Source organism: Fringilla coelebs (assembly GCF_963513975.1).
Source record: "Fringilla coelebs genome assembly, chromosome: 29".
NCBI lineage: Eukaryota > Metazoa > Chordata > Aves > Passeriformes > Fringillidae > Fringilla > Fringilla coelebs.
In genome coordinates, this window is record NC_140055.1 from 1,144,519 (window position 1) to 1,166,382 (window position 21,864).

The 21,864-nt window shown below is 52.2% G+C and overlaps 1 protein-coding gene across 1 annotated transcript; it reads left to right on the forward strand.

The window, feature by feature from the left end:
- Positions 1–998: 998 nt before the first annotated feature.
- Positions 999–11,290, forward strand: PLEKHO1 (pleckstrin homology domain containing O1). The gene is made up of 6 exons (XM_084223132.1): positions 999–1,322; positions 2,087–2,233; positions 8,225–8,365; positions 8,593–8,697; positions 9,458–9,559; positions 9,846–11,290. The coding sequence occupies exons 1-6, from the start codon at positions 1,296–1,298 to the stop codon at positions 10,611–10,613; spliced, it is 1,290 nt and encodes a 429-aa protein (XP_084079258.1). The 5' UTR covers positions 999–1,295; the 3' UTR covers positions 10,614–11,290.
- The last annotated feature ends 10,574 nt before the right edge of the window (positions 11,291–21,864 follow it).

The window sequence follows — 21,864 nt, forward strand, 5'->3', positions numbered from 1 at the left end:
GCAAAGGGCACAGCAGAGCTGTCCCACTGCCACCAGCACTGTGCCATCTGCTATTGGCCATCAGCCGGTGCTCTGCAGGCCCTGGCCACCAAAAACAGGATGGGAGGAAGGACAAGTCCATTTGGAAGGCAAAATGTCATTAAATAAACTGGCAGGTTCTGTGATGTCCTGGGGATACTCTGAGCAGCCACAGTGGATCATCTGTCCCTCTGCCATCAGCTCTGCCTGGATTTGGGGTAAAAAGGGAAACTGAGGCACACAGATGGCAATTCCTGCTCCTGGGCCCCGGGGAGTTCAGGATTGCAAAGGCACAGGAGGAAAAGGCCAGCCCTGCATTTGGGGTAGGGAGTGATTTGTGTCTCTGTCCCAGGTATTCACAGCTCATGGCAAAAATGCCAACGCTCAGGATGGGATACAGACACTCCCAGAAGCTCTGGAAATACTCCAAGTACATCTCTAGGACTCTGGGTGCATTAATTCCAGAGTACTGGGGTGAAACTACAACTTGAAATCAGGAGTGGGGGATGTCCAGGGATGGGACAGACAGTTATTGGAAAGCTGATCCACTGATGGACCATGGACCCATCTATTTCTTGCAGGACATGAAGGAGACAGACAAAACAAGCCAAATAAGGGCATTTTTTAGGAAGCTGAGTGTCTCCTCACTTTTGGGAACTGTGCTCTGAATCCAACTGAATCCTGGCTGTCAGACCCTCCGTGCTGGAAATGACCCCTCCCCAGGAAATCTCCCAGCTCCTCTCTCCAGAGGGATTTTTCCCCACTTCCAAACACCTTTAGGGCACAAAACCCTCCCAGTACCACCCGGCTGCTTTTCCCTCTCCTAGGAAGTTTCCCGATGACCCACGACACCCGCCGGGAACGCGGCTGTGTCCCGTTGGGGGAACACCATCCGAGGCACCTCCCGCTTCCCCACGGCCCCGTGTCCCCGGACTGAGTCAGAGACAAAGAAGAAAAACCCTCGTGGGCTGCGATTCGCCCCGTGCCGCGAACCCCGACGTCACGGGCGTGCGGCTATAGATGGAGCTCGGGAGCCCGGCGCAGCCCAGCGCAGCCCCCCGAGCTGCGGGATGGTGGCGGCGGGGGGGGACGCGGCGGCGGCGGCGGCGGCGGCGCTGGAGATGGCTCAGAGCGCCGGACCGGGCGCCGTGTAACGGGAGAGGGCCCTGAGACACGCGGGGTGAAAGCAGCGCGGATCCCGGGTGTTCCCCCCCCACCCCGCGGGAGCCCCTCTGCGACCCCCGCCCTAAAATCGCCTCGGAGCGCACCGAGGAACGATGAAAAAAAATAATTCTGCAAAAAGGGTGAGTAAAGAATCGCTTCTTAGTCGGGGTGAGGGAGGCTCCTGGATGTTTTGGGGAGGGGGGGATTGGATCGTCTCTTCGCTTCGCCTCTGCTCCCCCACCCCGCGGAAAGCGCACAGACCCCCCAAAGAGACCCAAACCCTGCTCCAGGCCCTGCTGCTGCCCCTCTGCCTCCCGCAGCCTCCACAGACACTGCGTGATGTAGGCAGGCAATTTTCATCTCGGAACACAAGGAAACGATAAAATCCGGAGGCACCATCAATCCGTCGCTCTTTGCCGTGCTGTGTGTGCTGCACCCAGCGATCCCGATCATCGCTGCCTACGGAGACACCTCTGATATAAACCACCCACAGATTTCACCTCTTGGATTAATTGCTGATAAAAAGCCCCCAAAATTCTTTTTTTTTCACCGCAATATAAAACCTCAGCTGGTTTAAATTCCGCCCATCCCCCTCCTGTTCCCCTTTCCATGGGTAAATGCCCGTTGGATGAGGCGATAGAGACGCCGGCCTGGCTTATATAACCGCGGAGGGAACCCTGCCCGCTCCTCGCAGCGTCCTCCCCATGCTGCTGCTGCACAAAAATCCCCGTGGGGTGACCCCGGGGAAGGACTCGGTCCCGGCGTCGGCGGAGAGAGGGGCCGGAGGGAGGGGGAGACAAAAGTTGGGCAAAGAGGGAAGTGTGATGGGGATGAGAGAATAGGAGTGTAAAACCAAAAATAATCGCGTTTTTCCCCCATTTTCTTCCCTCTCTCTTTGTGTTAGGGCAACCAGGATGGAAACCAGCAACCTGTGCAGCCGGAGAAGGTCGGCTGGGTGCGGAAATTTTGCGGGAAAGGAATTTTTAGGGAAATCTGGAAAAACCGTTATGTGGTTCTAAAGGGAGATCAGCTTTACATCTCGGAGAAGGAGGTAGGATCGGTTTCAGTTTCCTTTCCCATCCCCCCCTTCCTCTCTTTGCATATGAAAGGCGCAGCCCCGGCCCTTCCCAGCGCCAACCGGGCCCAGAGGGTTCCTCGGGGGCTTCTCCTCCCCGGCCTGGCGCCGGCGGGACCCGGCCGGGGTCGGGGTCGGCTCTGACAGCGATTTTCCCGGACAGCTCTGCTGGGAGACATTTTCCCAGCGTGGAGACACGAAAAGGATTCACTTAGCGAGAGTTAAGCCCTCCAACCTCTTTACAGCAATGCCGGTTCTTTTCTGTGCCTGTCCTCCGTCCTTGAGCCCAACGCTGCCTTGTTCCCAGCTGCTCGCTCTCTGTTTGGAAATAACTCCACTCTCCCGACTGGAATCGAGCCATTTACGGGTCGATCTCTTGGATTTTTCACAAAATTTCACCCCGGATCGACATCTTAGTGTAACACGTGCCCCTGGTCTCCTTGCTGGGGTTTAACGTGCTGTTGACATTGGAGGTAATGGGATGTGACTGTCAGGCTGAGGCGGCACCTGGCTGTCCTTGCACGCCCCCCCCTTGTGTTTTTTGTTTCCATAAATCCATCAGGGAGAACTCCCCAGGCCAGAGCCTTCCTCCCTCTCATCCTCTGTGACATCCCAGAGCTGCACTGGGCAGAGTGCTGCCCACAGCAGGCAGAGGGGTTGCTCCAACTCAGGGAATTTGGGATAAAATCCTGGTTTCTCTGGGTTTCCCCCCTCAGTGGAGGTAATTTCCTGACAATTGGATGCCTGGCTCTGCCAGCACCTGGAGAGAGGAAGGGATAATTTGATTTAAGGCTAGTTGAGCCATGGATGTGGCACAGGCAGAGGGTCAGGGCTTGCTACAACAGAGAAATGGCTTAAAAAAGTGGATTGAATGGCCAGGTCGTGCTGAGCTGCTTGCTCTCATCAACCTCCTGGCTGCTCCAGAGCCAGAGGGAAACACAGACCAGGCAATAGATGTCCAGGTAGCTACAGATCAAATCCAGGTGTGCTGGGAGCCCAGGAGAGGGATGCAGAGCCTGCTTTGAACAAGAAGCTCTTGTGTTTGTGTTTTATAGGGGGAAAACCTCACAAGTTTTGAGGTTGAGTTGGCCCCTGGGCTCCACGTGAGTGTGAGGGACCATAAATAACCTGCAGCAGCCTCTGCTGAGGCTTTATATGGAAGAATCTGTGGCCAGCAGAGATGACATCTGGTGCTGGAGTGTGCTAAGGTGACTCTGTGCTGGCCATGGAGGTGACTCTGTGCTTGTGGCAGGGGGTCTGGCATCCTGGGGGTCTCAGAAGGTGTGCTGCAGGGTTTGATGCCAACTTTGCAAAGCCAGGAGCCCTCCTGAGCCAATATTTGGCTCCAGGTTCTGCTCCCACAGCACCTGCTGTTTTCTGGCAGCTCATCTCATGCTCAGCAGCTGCTCCAGAGGTGGTTCTGCAGGTGAAGCAGAACCCCAGCCCTCCCTACCATCTCAGAGCAGAAAGGGTTAAACCCTGAGGCTCCTGGAAGCTCCTCTGTTCGTGCCATGCTCTTGTTAAATGAATTCAAATAATTTATTTACTTTTGCCTGAATTTCTCCATCTGGGAAGCAGGGCAATGAATCCCATCTCCCCAGAGCACGTGGGGACAGGGAATTGTGTGTCCCACACCAGGATCCCTTGGGATGTAGATCCCCCTTGGCTGGGGGCAGGTGTTGAACTGCTCAGAGCTGAGCACGGGCTGAGGTCTGGAATGGGGAGATTTCCAAAATTCAGACTAACAAATCCCATCAATATCCTCCTGGGAATCTGTGTGCTTTTCCAGTTGTCTGTCTAGGACCTGGGCTTGCAGGTCAGAGACCAGCCCTGATTATTCCATTTTGTCAGGAGAATTTGGGAATGCCTGATAGGAGCCTGAGCTTCTCCCTGTAAGGAGAAGAAATGTAGTTTTTCAACCCAGCTGATGGAAAATGCTAACAGGGTGTTTGAGTGCTGCCCTTTGAAAGCTGTGGGACTTGTCTGACACCTCCCGAAATGGGAGCTCGAGGCTCTGGCCGTGCTCACTCCGCTCCCCCACGGCTGCTGAACTCGGTGAACTCACACCAAAATCCTGGGTTATTCAGCGTTTGGTCACCAGCCAAAAGCAGCTCTGTAGAGATGAGCTGCAGCGAGTTGAGCTCTGCTGAGCACACCACCACCACCTTCTTAACTCACTCTCGCATTCTTTCCCCTCGGTCCCTCCCCTCCCCGGGCACATTTCTGGGAATTGTTCCCTGTTCCTGGCCCAGCTTTGTCCCCGCCTGCGCCGGGGAGCAGCGGCCGGGCTGACCCAGCCGGGCTCGGCACTTCCTCGCAGGAAGCCGGGGGCTGCCCGACAGGGGGATGAGGAAACGCTTCTCTCGAGCTTTCATTCGCTTGTTTGCTACCAAAGGCATCGGCTCAATTAGCACAAGAGCACTCGAGGAGGTGCCGCTCCTCGGGAGGGGGCTGGGGGGTGTTTGCATACTCGGTTCTCTAATGCTCCATGGGACTGCTGAACACAGCACAAATAGATTTTGGGAAGAAATTCCTCCCTGTGAGGGTGGGGAGGCTCTGGTACAGGCTGCCCCATCCCTGGAAGTGTCCAAGGCTAGGTTGGATGGGTCTTGGAGCAATCTGGGCTAGTGGAAGGTGTCCCTGCTATGAATTAGATGAGCTTTAAGGTCCTTCCAAAACCATGTCATAATTCAGTGATTCTGGGGAACTTGTGTCCCTGGAGCCTTGGTTGTGACTCTTTGCAGAAGGGACTGAAGCAGCCACGTCCTGCCACCATCCCCTGATCAGCTAAGGGCAGTCCTGGCCATGACAAGGACTGGACAGTCCCAGTGTGCATCCCTGTCCCAGTGACAGCCTGGCTTCAGCCGGGTCTGCAGGATCCTCCCCTGCTGAAGTAGGGCTGCTCAGCTGCAGGAACTGAAACTTTGGTTGTACCCTGCAAGGGGAACTGTCTGTCCCAAAATTGCCCATGTTTGGGTATTTGGCTGTACAGAGAGTCTGGAGGTTTCTGGTTACATCCTGAGCCACACTTAACCCCACGCCCACCCCAAGTGTCCCATGGGTGTCTTGTGATTTTCTGTACCTTCCTCATTTTTCTGTGTCCCATTGCAACAGAGAACTGCTCAAATCATCACCAAAAATCCCAGACTGGTGTGACTGAGCACCTGTGCATGGTTTAGCCCCAAAACACAGCCCTGAGCCGGGTCCAGGAGGTTTGGAGTCACTGCAGGTCCCAGCTTGATGAGGAAATTCAAACTCTCATCAGTGAGAGACCCAAGGGTGGTCAATTAACAGAGGTCAGAGACCCTCCCACTGCCAGTGCACTGCCATGAGCCTTCCCAGAGCAGACCTTTGGAAACACAAACAGCTGTGACCCTCTGGAGAAGGGATCTGGGTGCCATGGCTGGTGTTCTGACCCACATCTCCGGGCACAGGGAGCGCTGGGTGCCCCTGGGGCCAGCCTGGGCAGGCAGCAGCTGCGGGGGAAGGAGTGCAAGGAGTGCAAGGAATGCAGCTCCCCTCCTTGGATCCCAGCAGAGTCAGCACTGTCAGCCTTGGCACAGGCAGGGACACCCCGAGCAGAGCAGGGGCAGCTGCCAGGGCTGTGTGATCTCATGGCTGCAGAGAAATGTTCCCTGCTCTAGGGATGGGGGATGCTTCTGATTCCTTTTCTATGCCTCAGTTTCCCTTCCCTCACCTGGCCACAGGTAGGAGGCAGGTGGAACTGCAGGGCAAGGTTGTTTTGCCTGCCTCAAATGGGTACAACTCAGCAATGCCAGCTCAGACAGCCAGGGCAGCACCTGCTGGGATTGATTCACCTTAATCCTTCCAATCCTGAGCTGCCCACAGGGCACAGAGAGCAGGACTCACTGGTGAGGCTCAGAGATCCCTCAATTCTTAAACCCTTGGCAGTTATGGGGAAGAAAAGACTTGCTGGAAACCTCCCAGCAGGGCATGGTTTTGCCAAAATCAACCACCAACCTCTTGCTTCATCCCTTCCTACTGAGAGCTGATAGCAGAGGCTGCTTCCTCCTGGGCACTGCCCGGGTGCTGGGACACATCCAGCCAAATCCTCTTTGGAGAAGCCTGGAAGGTTTGATTTGGATGGCCCCTATCTCACTGAGAAGGTGGAGGAGGTGACACCCTGCAGGTTTGTCACCCACCTGTGACTGGCACAGAGACTGGGATTTCAGCTCTGTTGGCCACATGGCTCCTCAGGGCTGGTTTTGTCCTGTTCTCACAGAGAATGAGCTGCATTTCTGTCCTCAGCCTCTCCTGCCTCTGAGGCTGCTCTGAGCTGCCTCTCATGCCATCACCTCCCTCCTTTTGGCCTCAGGAGCCTCCCACAAAGGACAAAAGAGCTGGCAAGTGCCTCTGGAGTTGCCTTTCACCTTCCTTGTCCAGTTTCTCTTCCTGCACACTGGATGCTCTGTTCCATGAGCATGAGAGGGGACTCAGTGGAATTTCTGTGCCACTACAGCCCAGGCTGCTGCTGATCCTCTTCCCCCAGGAATCCCCCTGTGGATGTTGCTTAATTCCAGTTTTAAGCATTTTCTAAGGGGTCACACACAGGAGCAGGATCCCCTCAGCATGTCCCAGTGCAGTGTCAGAGCCCTGATGTTTTTCAGAGGTGTTTAAAGGATCAGCTGCAGGGTGTTTGTCCGAACCAAAGACACCTGCTCTGTCCTGCAGCCTCCTGGGGATGCTCCTGCAGGCAGGAGGTTGAGTTCCAGCTGTGTGAGCTCTGAGGAGGAAGGGGAGGGCTGGGGAAGCCCCAGTGACCCACATGAGCAAACATCTGGAGCTCAGGCTCTGGTCACAGCCACAGAGCACAGCTGGGGGCTGGGAGGGGGATCAGCTTTTCCTGCTGCAAATGAGTCGGGCAGAATTCAGCTGAGATTCTTGGAAAGAGGTGGATTGGAGGATGGGAGTGGGAAGAGATCAAAGCAGATTAGCAGCATGGGGAGGATGTGCAGCCAGACAGTCTCTGTTATCACACCCAGACACAGGGGATGTGTCACAAGCAGGAACCAGCTCCGGGATGGCAGTGCCGGTGATTGTCCTGTGGATCCTGGGGACGCAGTCAGGATGAAGGACAGAGGGGAGCTGTTGTCATCAGGCAGGGCCAGATGGTCAGTTTATCCATGCCCCTGGTTAGGAAGCTGGTTTAGTCATCCTCTTTGATTCAATTCTATGGAAGAATCATAAGGAGTTCCTTCAGTGCTTCCCAAAACTGTGGAGGAAATATATGAAATGGGGTGGAGTCCCTTCAGGAAATCCAAGGGCTCAGACCTCAGCACCATCTGCCTTCCCAGCACCCGAGTTACACACCCTGCACCACTGATGCAGCCTGGGATGACTGGCTGGAGTGGGATTAAGCAGATGGATGTAGATTTGAGCCTGCTGCAGTGTCTGTAATGGACATCCAAACCCTAATTCCTTGTGTTTACCATGGAAGAGCAGAGCTTCCCTGCTGAGGATGGTGCATTAGGAGAGTGATGCACTTTGCCACTTCCCCTTTGCTCCAAGTGTTCCTGAGGGATGGCACTGTCAGGGGTCAGCATCCACACTCCTGTGTGCCCCTAGATCCCTGCCTGTCCCCCTATGCAAGCTTCATCTTTCATCTGAGCCTCTGTGACACTGATCCATCCTATGTACCTGTCACACTGTGGCAGTGCAGAGTGTTGGGGAACAGACCTGGAAAATGGGAGATCTTGTAAAGTGGTGACTCAAAAGGACTCTAAAGGACACTGAGAGCCTTGTGACAGCCTGGCAGCCCCTGCCCTCTGGGGGTAGAAGAGGCAGAGGGCAAACCTGGCAAAGTGGGATTTTCTTGCTATCCTTCTAAATATGGCCCCTCATTCCAGAAGAGACAAGTCAAAACCCTCATGTTGAAATCCTGCTGCCTGGAGCAGCAGAGTCTCTGTTTGACATCTGCAAAGCTCTAATTTTCTTGCTGTTTTGCAGGTAAAAGATGAAAAAAACATACAGGAAATGTTTGATCTGAGTGACTACGAGAAATGTGAAGAGCTCAGGAAGTCCAAAAGTAGAAGCAAAAAGAACCACAGTAAATTTACCCTTGCCCACTCCAGGCAGCCTGGAAACACGGTAGGTGGGGCTTGCCCAGATGCTGCCAGCCCAAGAACCACTGGTCCAGGGTTGGGCAGGGATGTGGATGGTCCTGGGGGATGCAGGGGAGGGAGGGGTGTGGGTGGTCCTGGGGTTTGCAGGGCTGGAGGCTCAGCTCTGCTTTGCCTTCTCTGTAGAGGCCTCACACTGGCCAGGGCCCTTCTCTGTGTGAGTTCCAGCGCTGATCTGACTTCCCTCTTTTGTAGGCACCAAATCTGATCTTCCTGGCTGTGAGTCCAGAAGAGAAAGAGTCCTGGATTAACGCCCTCAATTCTGCAATCACACGTGCTAAAAACCGGATCTTGGACGAGGTGAGTGGGACTCACCCTGACTCAGCCTGGGTGAAGGTTTGAGACTGCTGGGAACAGCCCTGCCCTGGGGATACATCCACACAAAGTGTCTCCAGCAGAGCTCATCCCCCTTCTCAAGGGGAGTGTGAAAGTCCCAGTTACACAAAGCAGCTTCTGCCAGGAAAAATAACAGGGCAGGCCCGGTTCAGCCTCTTCCTGGGGACACAGGGTGTGCTCAGAACACCAGGTGGGCTGGCAGAGGCAGGTCAGGGTGAGCATTCCCACACAGTTTCCTTCACTGGGAAGGAGAACCTGCCTGGAACAAGCTGTGCCCTCGCTCCAGGGCTGACTCTCACATTAATGTTTCATGGCAACCCTTCCTCAGCTCAGACCTGTCTCAGATCTCCCATTCACACTCAGCTTCCCGCAGCGCCGTGGCACTGCCAGGAGGCTCTTTGCTCTCCTGGATGGCAGCACAGAGCCTGAAGTGAAGAAAAACCAAGGTCAGACTGTGTGAGGGGTTTTAGAGCAGGAGGCAGCACAGCAAACACCAGGAGAGATGGCTTCCAGGAGAGCCTGCAAACAGGTTCAGTTGTCAGGAATGACTCGAGCAGATGTAATCCCATCACAGCACAGAGGGGACAGACCAGGCAAACACTGGGTCGCTTCCAAGGCTGGACTCCACTCCCACACCCCATTCCCTGCCAGCCTCCTCCTGCTTACAGCTCCAGGAGCTGGGAATGGCTCCTGTTCCCTGCTCACAGCCTGTGTCACCCTGCAGGTCACCGTGGAAGAGGACAGTTTCCTTGCCCACCCGACACGTGACAGAGCCAAGATCCAGCACTCCCGGCGCCCTCCCACGCGGGGTCACCTCATGGCTGTGGTAGGTACAACCAATCCCAGACAGCTGCTTGGGTGAAATTCCCCTGGAAGTGTTCCATTTGTAAGTGGAGTTGTTGGAGCTCCATCCTGAACTGAGAGTTGCCATGAGGACAACTCGGGGTCAGCTCTCATCCTCTGCTCTCGTGGACCAGTGCACTGTAAAGTCCACCCCTGGGCTCTGTCCCTGAATGAGGGAGCATCCCCCCTCCCTCCCTGCAGTGCAGACACCCCTGGAAGTCTGGACAGCCATTCTGGTGCTAACTCAGCTCTGCTTTCTGCTCCTCCAGGCATCTACCTCAACCTCTGACGGAATGCTGACCCTCGACCTGATCCAGGAGGAAGACGCCTCTCCGGAGGATCACGGCACCTGCGAGGAGAGTTTCCGGGTGGATCTGGACAAGTCCGTGGCACACCTGACCGCGGGGCGGCGCCGCTCCGACTCGGAGAACACAAAATCATCGGAGAAAGGGCGGACAGGGAGCCTCCCCCGACAGGAGGCGACCCCGTGGGACAGAGCCGGGCAGCGCAATGACTCCTTTGATAAAGGGACCATGTACACACCGCAGGTCCCTAAAAAGCTCTCACACTCAGAAAAGAATAAATGTGCCTCCATGGAAGAAATCCTGTCCCGACGGGACTCTTCCACACATCGGGCGGTGCTGAGGAAGGGGCTGGAGGCTCAGTTTGCCTCGGCAGAGCCGGAGCAGCTGTCCCGGATACAGGAACTGGTTGCACTGAAACTGGAAAAAACTCAGGAACTGCTGACAGAGGTGAAGGGCTACGGGGAAGGCAAGAAAAAGACCAAGGACTCCAACACCAGCACCACCATCACCACCACCTCTTCTTCCTCATCATCTTCCAAGTCGGACTCTGAAAGGATCCTGCAGGAATCTGAGAGGCTGCTGGGGGAGGCTTCCTCCACCTGGAGCCAAGCCAAGAGGGTGCTGCAGGAGATCAAAGAGCTGAGGGACCTGTACAAACAGTTTGAGCTGCAGCAGTCAGACTCGAAGCCCAAACAGAGCTCACAGTCGCAGTTTAGGAAGAGCATGATGTGAAGGCAAGCCTTGGGATGGGAGGGAGGGACTGGGAAGGGCAGCCATCTGGTCTTTTTTTTAATTATTATTATTATTTACAGTGTTCAAAAGAGTGAAAAGGTGCCTGTTCTCACCCAAATTTGCTTCTCAAAGCTTGGACCCTTCCTTTCCTCCATCGCATCCCCTGATGAATCAACCCAGTGTTCCAATAAATCAGTTGCAGTTTATACCTCCTTTGTTAGAGCTCCCTTTGCACTGCAGCTCCTGTCCTGCTCCAAGGACAGAAGCAAGTTCTGGTTCCTGGAACTGCCCATGTCTGCCTGGAGCATCCTGTGGGGTGGAGCTGGATCAGCCCTGGCATTGCTGCTCTCATGTCTGGGCTGTGTCCCACATCTCTTTCACTTGCTCTGTTTCCTCTCAGAAAGAAATGACATTAAAAGGTCAAAAAAGGTGTCCATCCCCACCACTGCCTGCAAGTCCCCATGACCCAGGAACTCTCCTGAAGATGTGGGAAGTTCAGTCTGGTCCCCAGGCCATTGAGGCATTTGCTGGATGCAGCTCTCAGAGCTCTGTCCTGGCACAGTCCACAAGAAAACTTGGTGCTGGCAATTTTTGAGTGCACAGAGAGCCCTCCAGGAGTGCAGCAGTGACACAATCCACATCCACCCTGATCCTGAATGCTTCACAGACCCCCTGGCCCCGAGCAGTGGGAGGTAGCAGCCATGTGTCTTCTCTTCTGTGCAACCAGAGGATCAAAGTCTTGGATCTGACAGCCCACACAGGCAGCTGGGAGGGGTTTGGGCTTTTCCATTCTAATTTCTCTCATTTTTTTTACCTTTTCTCTGAGCTGAAAAGTCAGGGGGTGTGTGTGGGAGCCAGACACCACAAGCCAATGGCAGTTTTGATAGGTTTGCTTTGCTCTCTCAGGTGTCATAGTCAGACAGCAGCAGGCTCTGCTTGGGCTGCCCAAGATCTGAATCAGCCCTGCTGGAAGGAAAGCTGAGCCCAGAGCAGAGCTCAGATCATCAGCACAGGCTGGCTCAGCTTTCCCACCCACCAGCCGGACGTGGCTGGGGCTCACAAGTTCACTCCTGGTAACATCCAACTGTTCCTTGTTTTTTTAAAAGGAAACCTAATTATTTTACCTACATGGCAAATAGTCCACAAAAATATTAAACCCACAGAGTTACTTCCTGGTCGTGGTTAGTGTTTTCTCTTTCCTGGCTGTGATGACAAGATTTTTCTAAATTAAAGAAAAAATAAAACCAAACCCCAAACCTTTCTCAATGAGTTTGGGTTAACCAGACTCCAGTGATACTCCCAGGGATAACTTTCCACCTTGATGAACTGGATTGCTTCACAAAGTTTTTTGCAAGGAACCACTGAATCACCATTGTGACCTGCATCCCAGCTAGTGCCAGTCCCACACCAGCAACTCTCCTTGGATTTTGGAATGCTCATTGCCATGCTGCTCTGAGCAGAGACTCTGGGAAGGAGCTGGTGCAGCCCCCCCTGGCACACCTGAACAGCCCTGCCCTGCTCTCTTCAGGAAGGCCCTGAAGCTCTTACAGGCAGTTTTGAGGATTTCACCTCTCTGCTCACCCCTCAGTTTTCCCCCCCTCTGTTTCCCTGCTGCCTCCTGCCCTCCCAAATCCTCTGGCGCGGTGCAGGGAGCGCTAGGGAGCTGCAAAGCCAAGGGCAGCACAGAGGTGGCTTTGTGCATCGCCCCCTGGCCGGTGGCTCTACCCATGCGGGAATAACGCCGCACAAAGGGGCCGTGCTGGCCCAGCAGTGCAGCAGCCGTCTGCCGTGCCCAGAAAGGGCTCCTATTGTCCACTGTGGCAATTACGTCGGGTCTGGAGACAAAACATCGCATCGTTACAGGAATACAGAGCGCCCCGGCCGGGCAGTGCACAGCAGACAAGTCTGAAGCCTGATAATGGCCAAGAATTCTGGGTTCTGCCCAACTGTGCCTTGAAAACAGAACGGGGAAAAGGGGGCTGGGAAGGGGATTTCCCATTACACTCCAGGGAGACGGGATTGGGACTGGATTCTTAAGATGTAGGCAAAGCGTCTCCTGTAAAAATAGCTGCAATTTGCTCAACACATGCTGAGGAGTGGGCAAGCGTGTGCTGTGCTCGTCAGCTGGCACTCGGCTCCGGTGCCTGCACTCCCTGCACAGCCAATCCCCGGAGTGCTCCCGCTCGCAGCCAAATAAGGACCGCGGGGCGAGGATCCCCGGCTGCACGCGGCACTCCGGAGCCCACCCACCCTCCCAGCCAAAGCGCCTTTTTTGGATTATTTTCTCCCTCTCTGCTTCAAAAGCTTTAAGCAAACCCCCTCCTCCCTCCCTCCCCTTCTCCCTTTCTCCATCCTCTGCCTTTCTAAGGGAATTAACAGAGAGACACCTTAGGATGGAATTCTTGGGAAGGAATTCCTCCCTGTGAGGGTGGTGAGGCTCTGGAATAGGGTGCCCAGAGAAGCTGGGGTGTCCCTGGAATTGTCCAAGGCCAGGTTGGAAAGGGCTTGGAGCAGTCTGGGATAGTGAAAGTGTCCCTGGATGAGAGGTAAGATCCCTCCCAAGACCCAAACATTGTGTGATTCCATGATTCTATGAAACACTGGCACCCAACACCCTGGGAGGAGAGGGCTGAAAACCCAACTCAGACAGAGCTGACCCCACCCCAGAGAGTTCCTGCTCATGGAGAAGCACATTTTGGGGTGCAGCCCCACAGATCAGCCCCATGGGACACGAGGCTGCCCTGAGTTTCACCCAGAGCAGCTTTGGGGACAAAGGGAGCAGCTGCAGAGTCTCTGCAGTGCTGAGAGGCCTCTGGAAAGCAGGAGGGACTGATTAAGAGGCTTTTGGTGGCTTTAAATAGAATTTACACTTGGAGGCAACTTTCACACTGCTGATGGGTGGCAAAACTCGGGTGGAGAGCAGAAATGGGTTCATGTTGTTCCAGCAGCAGTGGGCTATTCTGCAGGCTGCAACTCCACCTAACAAAGCAGTTCACAGCAATAAAATTGGGGTGGATAAAATCCAGTTTTTCCAGCAGTTTCCAACTTTGGAAAAAGCCCCTAACTCCCAAGTGGAGCAGGATCACCAGTAACTCATGGCAGAGGGTTCTCAGGCTGAGGAGGGGGTAGATAAATACAATTTATCCTGCTGTGCAGAAGGATTTCTTGGAGTTACTGATGGAGAAAACTGCAGAAATGGTTGCTTATTTTGTTATTCTGCAATAAGGCAAATGCTTTAAAAAGAGAAAGTAGCATTTGTGTCCAGAGGTGGAAGGTGGGAAACTATAGACCTTCCAATATCCTCACTGAATAATATGTTCAGCATACCCTTATAGTAATAATAGAAATAATAAATAAATAAATAGAATAAATTCCATGGGATCCCAAGGCACTCTGATATGTTATCAGAGCTGGGGGCATTTTTTCCTAGACATCTGTTTCAGCAGCTGTAGGTGAACACCTGGGGCTCCAGAAATGCCACTTGCTCACACCCTGACCCTGTCCCTCATCAGCTTCTACCCCCATGGGACAATCAGTTTGGACTTTTGAAATAAAATAGGAAGTGTGGTGCTTCCTACCTTGGAGTGCTGGAGGATTAAATCTTCTTCCAAGTCCCTAGAGAGGAAGAGACATAAAATAGTTTGACCCACATTTACAAGAATAATTATTGACTTAACAAGTTCCAACTGGGTTTTCAAATTAAAGCTCAGCAAGAACAGACCCACTTCCCTAAAAAAAGAAAGAAAAGGGGAAAATTCAGTGGTTTTTTATGCCAGATATACCTGTGTGCAAATATATCCCTGGAATATGCACATGTGGAGATTTGTGCATCTTCCCTCTCTTTAGAAAGGAATTCTTTGGTGAGATACACAGTACAGGGCCTTGGATTTCTTTTCCTAAATCCAATTTGAGCTATCAGAGTTCCTCATCAGGCTCAGAGATCCCCACACTCCTCTCCCTGAGTGGCCAGAGGGGCTGGTTCAGCCCTGGGGATGTTTGACAAGACACCTGGTAAAGTGACACCACAGAAAAGGTGAATTCCTTGCTGTTGGAAATGTTTCCTGAGCGTGGCCCAGGAATATCAAATCCCTGCTTTCAGATACTGCTGATTTGTTTGACTCTATAAACAGTGATTCTTCCACTTCCTTAATTTGTAACATGTTTAAAAATGTATTGTTCTGTTTTGATACAAATCAGCCCAGCTCAGAGGCAAGAGAGGATTTTAAAATCTTTCTAACATTTGGGAATGCTTGGGAGAGGCCAGACCAGCCAGAGTTCAAAGGGTAGAGCTCAGCCCCCTCCTGACACCAGTGGTTTGGGAGTTCTGCACTGAAATGGTGATTTCTCCTTCCAAACCCCTGCCCTGGGGCTGAGGGAACAGGGCTGTGGTTGGAATAAAGAGCCCTTACATGTAGGACAGGAGGACAGAGGGAACCATTCAGAGCTGGAGGAATCTGTGCCTCACAGGCTGATACTGGACAGCAGGCAAAGCTCTGGCACGAACTGGAATGAGCCAGTGGAGATGTGGACATCATTATTTAAAGGACTCTCAACAATTGGGCTGAGTCATTAATGACTTTAAACTGAAAGAGAGGAGGTTTAGATGGGATTTTGGGAAGGAAAAGGGTGGGCAGGCCCTGGCACAGGGTGCCCAGAGAAGCTGTGGCTGCCCCTGGATCCCTGTCCAAGGCCAGGCTGGATGGGGCTTGTGGGAGGTGGGAGAATGGAACAGGATGAAGAAAAGCTGAGAGCAAGGGATCAACCTGTGTGCACCCAACCTGCCCCTGGCACTGCCCAGGGCTCTCCTGCTGCCACTGTGGTTTGTGCTGCACCATAAGACACTCCCTGGCTTCCTCCAGAGCAGCCTCTCTCTCTGTGCAGCCCAGTGTTTCTCCTCCCAGCCCACTTGGTGCTAAATATAATCTGAGCACTGTCTACCTTTCTGCAGAGCTAGCTGGGAGTCATGCTTCCCAGAAATCGTGAGGTGGCATTCAGAACACTGACAGCTCCTGGAAAAGCCTGCTCGGAATGCTGCTGCCTCTCTTGTCCTTTATAGGTCACAGGGTCACTCAGGTTAGGTCTGCTGGCAGTGCACAAACTGGTAAAGTTCAATAAATCAGAGGTCTGGATCGTAAAAATAACATGTGGCCTCTGTATGGCCTCAAATAGATCCTCTGGAAAATCAGTTTCTCTCTCCTTGCTCAAGTCAGATATTTGCTTGCTGCCATCTGCTCTCTCCTGCCTTCCAGGGAAGAGTTCACCCACCAGCTCATCAATGAGGGCAAAACCACAGACAAATCTGGCAGAATTTTTGTTTCTTCATGGGCACAGCTCATCCTTCCCGTGACCTGAGTCTGTGCTGCTGCAGCGTTCCTCAGGCACCTCGTGACCTCAGTTATTCCTCACTTCTCAAAACATCACTGCCTGTATTTTCAGATGTTTTAAAACCACTTCCGTTTTTACAGTGCCATTGAAACACTTTTCTGTCATTTTCTTACTGCTCAGCAGTTTGGGAATGTTTCATTACACAGAAAAGTTATCTCAGGGGCTCAGCCCCCAGGATTTGCACCCTCCTGAGTTATGGGATAACAGGATCAGAGTGTAACAATGAATCCAGAGCCTGTGAGGCAGGAAAAACGGGGCTGGTTGCTCAAACGCTGCCTCTGCCAGGTCCTTGGGGCACGATTTGGGATGAATCACCCTGTTCTGTGTGCCCTCACCCCATGCCAAGGGTGAGCATGTGCTCAAAATAGGAAGAAGCTGCTCCTCCCTTGCAGTTCCCAGCAGATGAGCTGCACCCTCCTGTGTCAGGGACAGGATTCCTGCAGGAAGGAAACTGATGCCACAGGGCAGGAGGCACCTTTTCAATTAACTGATGGTGCAAGTGACAGTGAGGGAAATATTCAGCATTCCCTGGCACAAAACATTCCCACTTCATTTCAAGGGAAAATACAAAGCAGCAGTGCCAATTTAGCTCCAGAGGGGAGAAGGGGGACTCCAAATGGGAACAGAGCAGGTGCTCAGTACTGGGTAGAGCAGTGAGGGTGCCAGGGAGGAGGGAGCAGGGTAAGGAGGATTGTGAACATATTTACAGCCATCTGGCACCCTGAATTATCCAAACAATGAGCCTGCTTGAGAGCTCACTGAAACACAGAGAGGGAAGGAAGGAGTTTGTTTGGGAATAGGCTCCTGAGGGCTTCATGCTTTCTGGAAATGTTTTATATCACTTATAAAATTATTTATGTTACTGGAGATGTAGGGAAATGAAATCAGAAGGAAATGGAAGAGCTACTCCTCCTGGCATTTTTCCTTCCAGGTTTCTAGGAATCGAGTCATATTGGGAAATCTTGGTTTCTTGGGAGGGATCAGAAATGAATCAGGAAAGTTTGTCATCACCAAACTTCCACGGTACCCAGTGCAAAGAACAGCATAAACCCACCCAGCTCAATCAGTTCTGTCTTTGATTCCTTTCTTTTCACTCTTCTACCTGCATGCTCTTGATAATCCCAGTGCACCACAACTCCTGCAGGGCCTCGCCTCCCAGCACCTTCTGAAAGATGCCATTTTAAGGAGTCACTTGGACTCTCAGGGGTGGAAGGCAGCTCAGCGACAGCCGCGCTCTGCCTCCCCCTCGCCGAAGCCCGCGCCCGTCGCTGGTCGCGCTGTGCCCTCTAGTGCTCGTTCTCCCCGTCCAGGGCTCCTGCAATCCCGAGCTCACCGGGAGGATCGGGGAATGCGTTCCTACGGAGTAACCAACCGTGGAACTGCAATTATTGAACTATTTCCCTTCCCTCGTGGGAAGGAGGAGCACGGATTGACAGGAAAACACATCCAAGAACAGCAAACCCGAGTGCCACAGGTTCCCACCCTGGCCAGGCAGCCCTAACTTTGGTCCAGACCTGTTTGATTCACACTGGAAGCACATTTTTAGAAATTCAGGTGTGTTGGAGAAAGAGTGGTTTGGGAAGTTTAGTAAAGCACTTCAAAAACTTGCATTGAGATGCACGTGAGAATTCCCAAATTTAACTAATTTGTGGGCATTTTATTGTTCCTGTCTTCTCTGGGATTCCTCACTCTGTTTTAGGAAATACTTTTTTGATCTGGGAGTTTTTTTTGTAGTGAGAATGCTTAACATCCATACAGAAATTCTGCAGCAACTGAAGCCTACAGAACCTCAGAGTAGAGAGAGGTGAATATTCTTCCTCCTTTCATTCCTCCTGTTGCAGGCAGAAGAGTGATGTGGTCTGTGCAGGGATGTGAATGAGGAGGAACTCTGGATGATTGTGGGAAATAAAGGGCTCTCTCAGGAATAACCTCATTAATTTGTGTAGTATGTTAATGTAAGAGATTTCATCAACAAGCAGCCTTCCACCCCCCCCAGCTCTGCATGACTGAGATGGAAATAGCCCTCAGCAGATCATCAGAGAAAACATTCCCATCTCCACAAGTCTGTGCTTCAAAGCACACCTCAAACACAGAACTGAACAGCAGAAGCTTTTGGACTGCAGCAGGAGTACGGGGTGGGTGTGCACGGGAGGTGTGAGCACAGCCAGTGTTTGGCATTAAAAAGTCAGCACTCAGTTACATCCTTAAATACATTTCTGACACAAAACAGGGCAAGACTTGAATTCCCAAGGCTGATCCTACAGCTTTTGGTGTGGATCCCCCGACAGTGATGCTGATGAAAGAACAGACTGAAGATGTTCTTGGTTTCCAGGAACACAAATTACCCAATTCACTCCAGCTGGGTTTTGCTGTGACATGGGAGCTCACTCAAAACACACGGGGCGTAGAAGAAACACCACAGCACACACTTTAAAGCAGAATAATTATGACTCATCATGGTGATGAAGCTGAGAGACACAGATGTGATTTGAAATGAGTGCAGAAATGCACTTGCTGCAGGGACGCCTCAGCTTCAATTCACCATTAGCCAGGAGCTCCCTTCCAGCCTCAGATTCCTAATTAAACATGATTCTGCATGTCCTCAACATTCCCAGGGATGAGGATGTGACCAAACCCCTCACAAATGGCCAGAAGACATCAGTGCTTCACCAAAGCAATGCTGAGGAGCTCTGGCTGGCTGCTCCTCGGTCATGACAAGATTATTTTATTTGAATTAACTCTAGTCTAGAAGGAAATGCTCCCTGTGTGAACACATTACATTCACATAGGAGAGATCAGCTCCTTTTCCAACATTAACCCACACTCTGGGGTCATTTTATTCCTAGAACAGAATTATTTTCTGAATGCCAGGAGCTCCCAGCTTTAATATGCCCCATGGTTTTCTGCTGGTTTGCTGTTGTGGCCAAACATTTATTTTTGGATTCTCTCTCATTTGTGCCAATTAAATTAGAAGCAATAGGAAGGACTTTCCTTGGCTAATTTGGGGGGGTAATTTTTTATTATTTTTTTAATGAGACACACTCAAAGAAGAAACCGAGCACACTATAAAGTGTAATTTAAAAGTTTAAAACCAGAGGAGTGTTCCCCAAACTCTAACTCCAGTGAGAAACCTCCCAACAACAGCAGTAGCAAGAGGAATTTCCCAGCCCCAGGCTCTGCAGAGGGACATTTTCCATGTCCTGCTTCAAGCAGCTGCTGTCCCTGACTCTTTCTGTCCCATCCCATGGGTTTTGGTACCCTGGGGGAGCCGCATTCCTGACTCTCCATTTGTGCCAGTCGATCGATGAGCAAATGGAGAACAGGAGTGTGCACATCTAATGTGACACAGCAACCCCTGGCACAACTGAGAGGCTCAGAAATGGATAAAAATAATTCAAGCATCATTTTTACCTCATAAATTTAGATCTCAGACCATTGCAATGGGTATGACCAGTGAAACTGGTGTATTTTTAGCATACAGCAGCTCTGCTGCCAAAATCAACAACAGCTCTGTTTGCTGGAAAATGGGGCAGTTTTCATTCTGAGATTTCTCATTACTCCATCATGCAGTTCAAAGGATTTTACAGTTTTCTCCAAGGCCAAATTCCTGAATTCATGGGATTCCACAAGAATCTTGGCTTCCCCATTCTCACATAAAAATATAGATGAGTAAAGCTGAAAGGGAGCTGCCTGTGGGTTAGGCATTGAGAGATCCTTGGGTTTTATAGCCTTGGCAGCATGAGGTTTTTAAAATTAATTTAATTTGAGGGAGAATAAAGGGGCAAAAAGGCTAACTGGTCATTATGGAAAGCGCAGGAATGGCAAGAGATAGTTCTAGGAATTCTTGGTCACATTCCAGACCAAAAAAAACCCTCTCTTTTTTGGAAGTCTGATCTGTGGGAGCCCCAGACCTTCACTCCCCTGACCCAGGCAACTTGGTCACAAAAATAACCCCAAAATCCCTTCAGTAGTGTGGCTGGGTTGAATTAAGCTGGAAATGGGCAATGGGATGTAGGGATGTAATTGAAAAAGGGGAAGATTTGCCTTGGAACCTGCACATGCCACATTGCCCTGCAAAAGCAGGAGCAATTTGGGGGAACATTAGGAACTACATGGCAGCAGGAGCTGCTTGAAAACACACACTTTGGAATTCCCTTGCTACTGGGCTTAACTAAGCAACCTGAAGAATTTTATAAGGAATTTCTTCCTATTTTCACCCGGTTCATTTGTACCAAATCCTGGCTGAATTTACCCTTCCTTACGCGACGTTGACAGCCACCTTCAGGATCACGGTTTGTATTTTCGGGTTTTTTTCTCCGCTTGGCCTCTGAACCGCGTTGTTTTCCACCACCGCAATGAAGTTCACACAACCTGAGGGGAAAAGCCTCTCCTGGAGGCTTTGGGGTGGGAATGGGGTATTTCGGGTGCGAGCAGAAGCTGTTTTGGGGGGTGGAAATGAGACTTTGGGGACAGCGTCTCCCTCAGCGCCGCCGTGAGGGGCCTGAGGGGCCGTGGGCGGGGCGCCGCGCGCGCGCGGGTGGCGGGAAGGCGGAGGGGCGGAACTGCGGCAAATCTCAACCAATCAGCGGCGGGGTCGCGGCTCGGCCCCTGCTGGCCGCAGCTGGGGAGCCCCGTGGGTCGCGGTTTCCCGCGCTCGGGGGCCCGCGCGCCTCCTCAGGAGGGTGTCTGGGCTGGGGGAATGGCGCCCCGAGCCCTGAGGAAGGAAAAGGAGGGGAAGCAGCACCACTGGGAGGGGGAGATAAGGGCCGGGGAGGGAGCAAGAAGGGGCACAACAAGACAAAAGCCCCGGGGGGAGAAGGAGGAGGAGGAAGGAGCAGGATGGAGGAAGCCGCCCGCCGGTACGGCTTCCCCTTCACTGCAACAAAATGGAGGGCGGGGGGGCTGTGCAAGGTTAAGGCGCTGCTGGACCGCGGGTAGCGGCCTCATCCCTCGGTGCTTGCCCAATTCCATCTCGAGACATCGGGAGCGACAGGTGCCTGGCGTTGTGGCAGCAGGTGAGCTGTGGAAGCCAGAGATGGGGCAGGGAGGGCCGGTTCCACATCATGAGGAGGTGAGGAACCCGTCAGCCACACAGCAGGTTTTTCCTGGCTTTGAAGATGTGCCCACACACCACTGGAGCTTTCTCTTTTGCCAGCAAAGTAGTGCGTGACAGCCTGGTTTTACTTCACCCACCTGCAGCCCCAAAAGATGGATTTAATTTGTTTAAAGTCATCCCAAAAGTTAAGTTCTATTTGGCCCCAGATCCAGTGGGAAATGGGTGCAGAGGGTAGAGGTGTGGGGCTTCAGCTGGAACAGCAATTCTTCTCCACCCTTTAAAACTAAAATATCCCAGAAAGTCACCACCCATTTCTTGCCTAATTGCTCATCCAGCAGCAGAAAAGCCTGTTTGCCAAGGGCTTTCTCAAGTGCATCCAAGGGATTTTTGCCAGGAATGCTGGACTAATCCCAAAATAAAACAATGCTTTCTCTAGCTCGGGAGGAGCAGCAGGGTTTTTTTACAACATTGTTCTTTGTGTGAGGAATATTTCAGCACCAGACTTGGCTCAGGCTGCTGGGCACAAGGAAGACCTGTGAAAAGCAAATCTCAAGACTCACCCAGACTGATGTCTATGACATCTGTGTTCAACTCACCTGGAAACACTCAGGGAACCATTCAGGTTTTCCAGAACCTTCCTTCCTTGACTGTTCCAATGTTACCAAGGACTCCAAGTTCCATCCCCAGAAACACACACCATTCTGCAGATTTCCACAACCAGAAAGAAAATTCCCTTACTCCATTCCTTCCCACAGGTGGACATACCCCGAGAAGTAATCCAATACAATAGTCTCGATTTATTTGAAATAA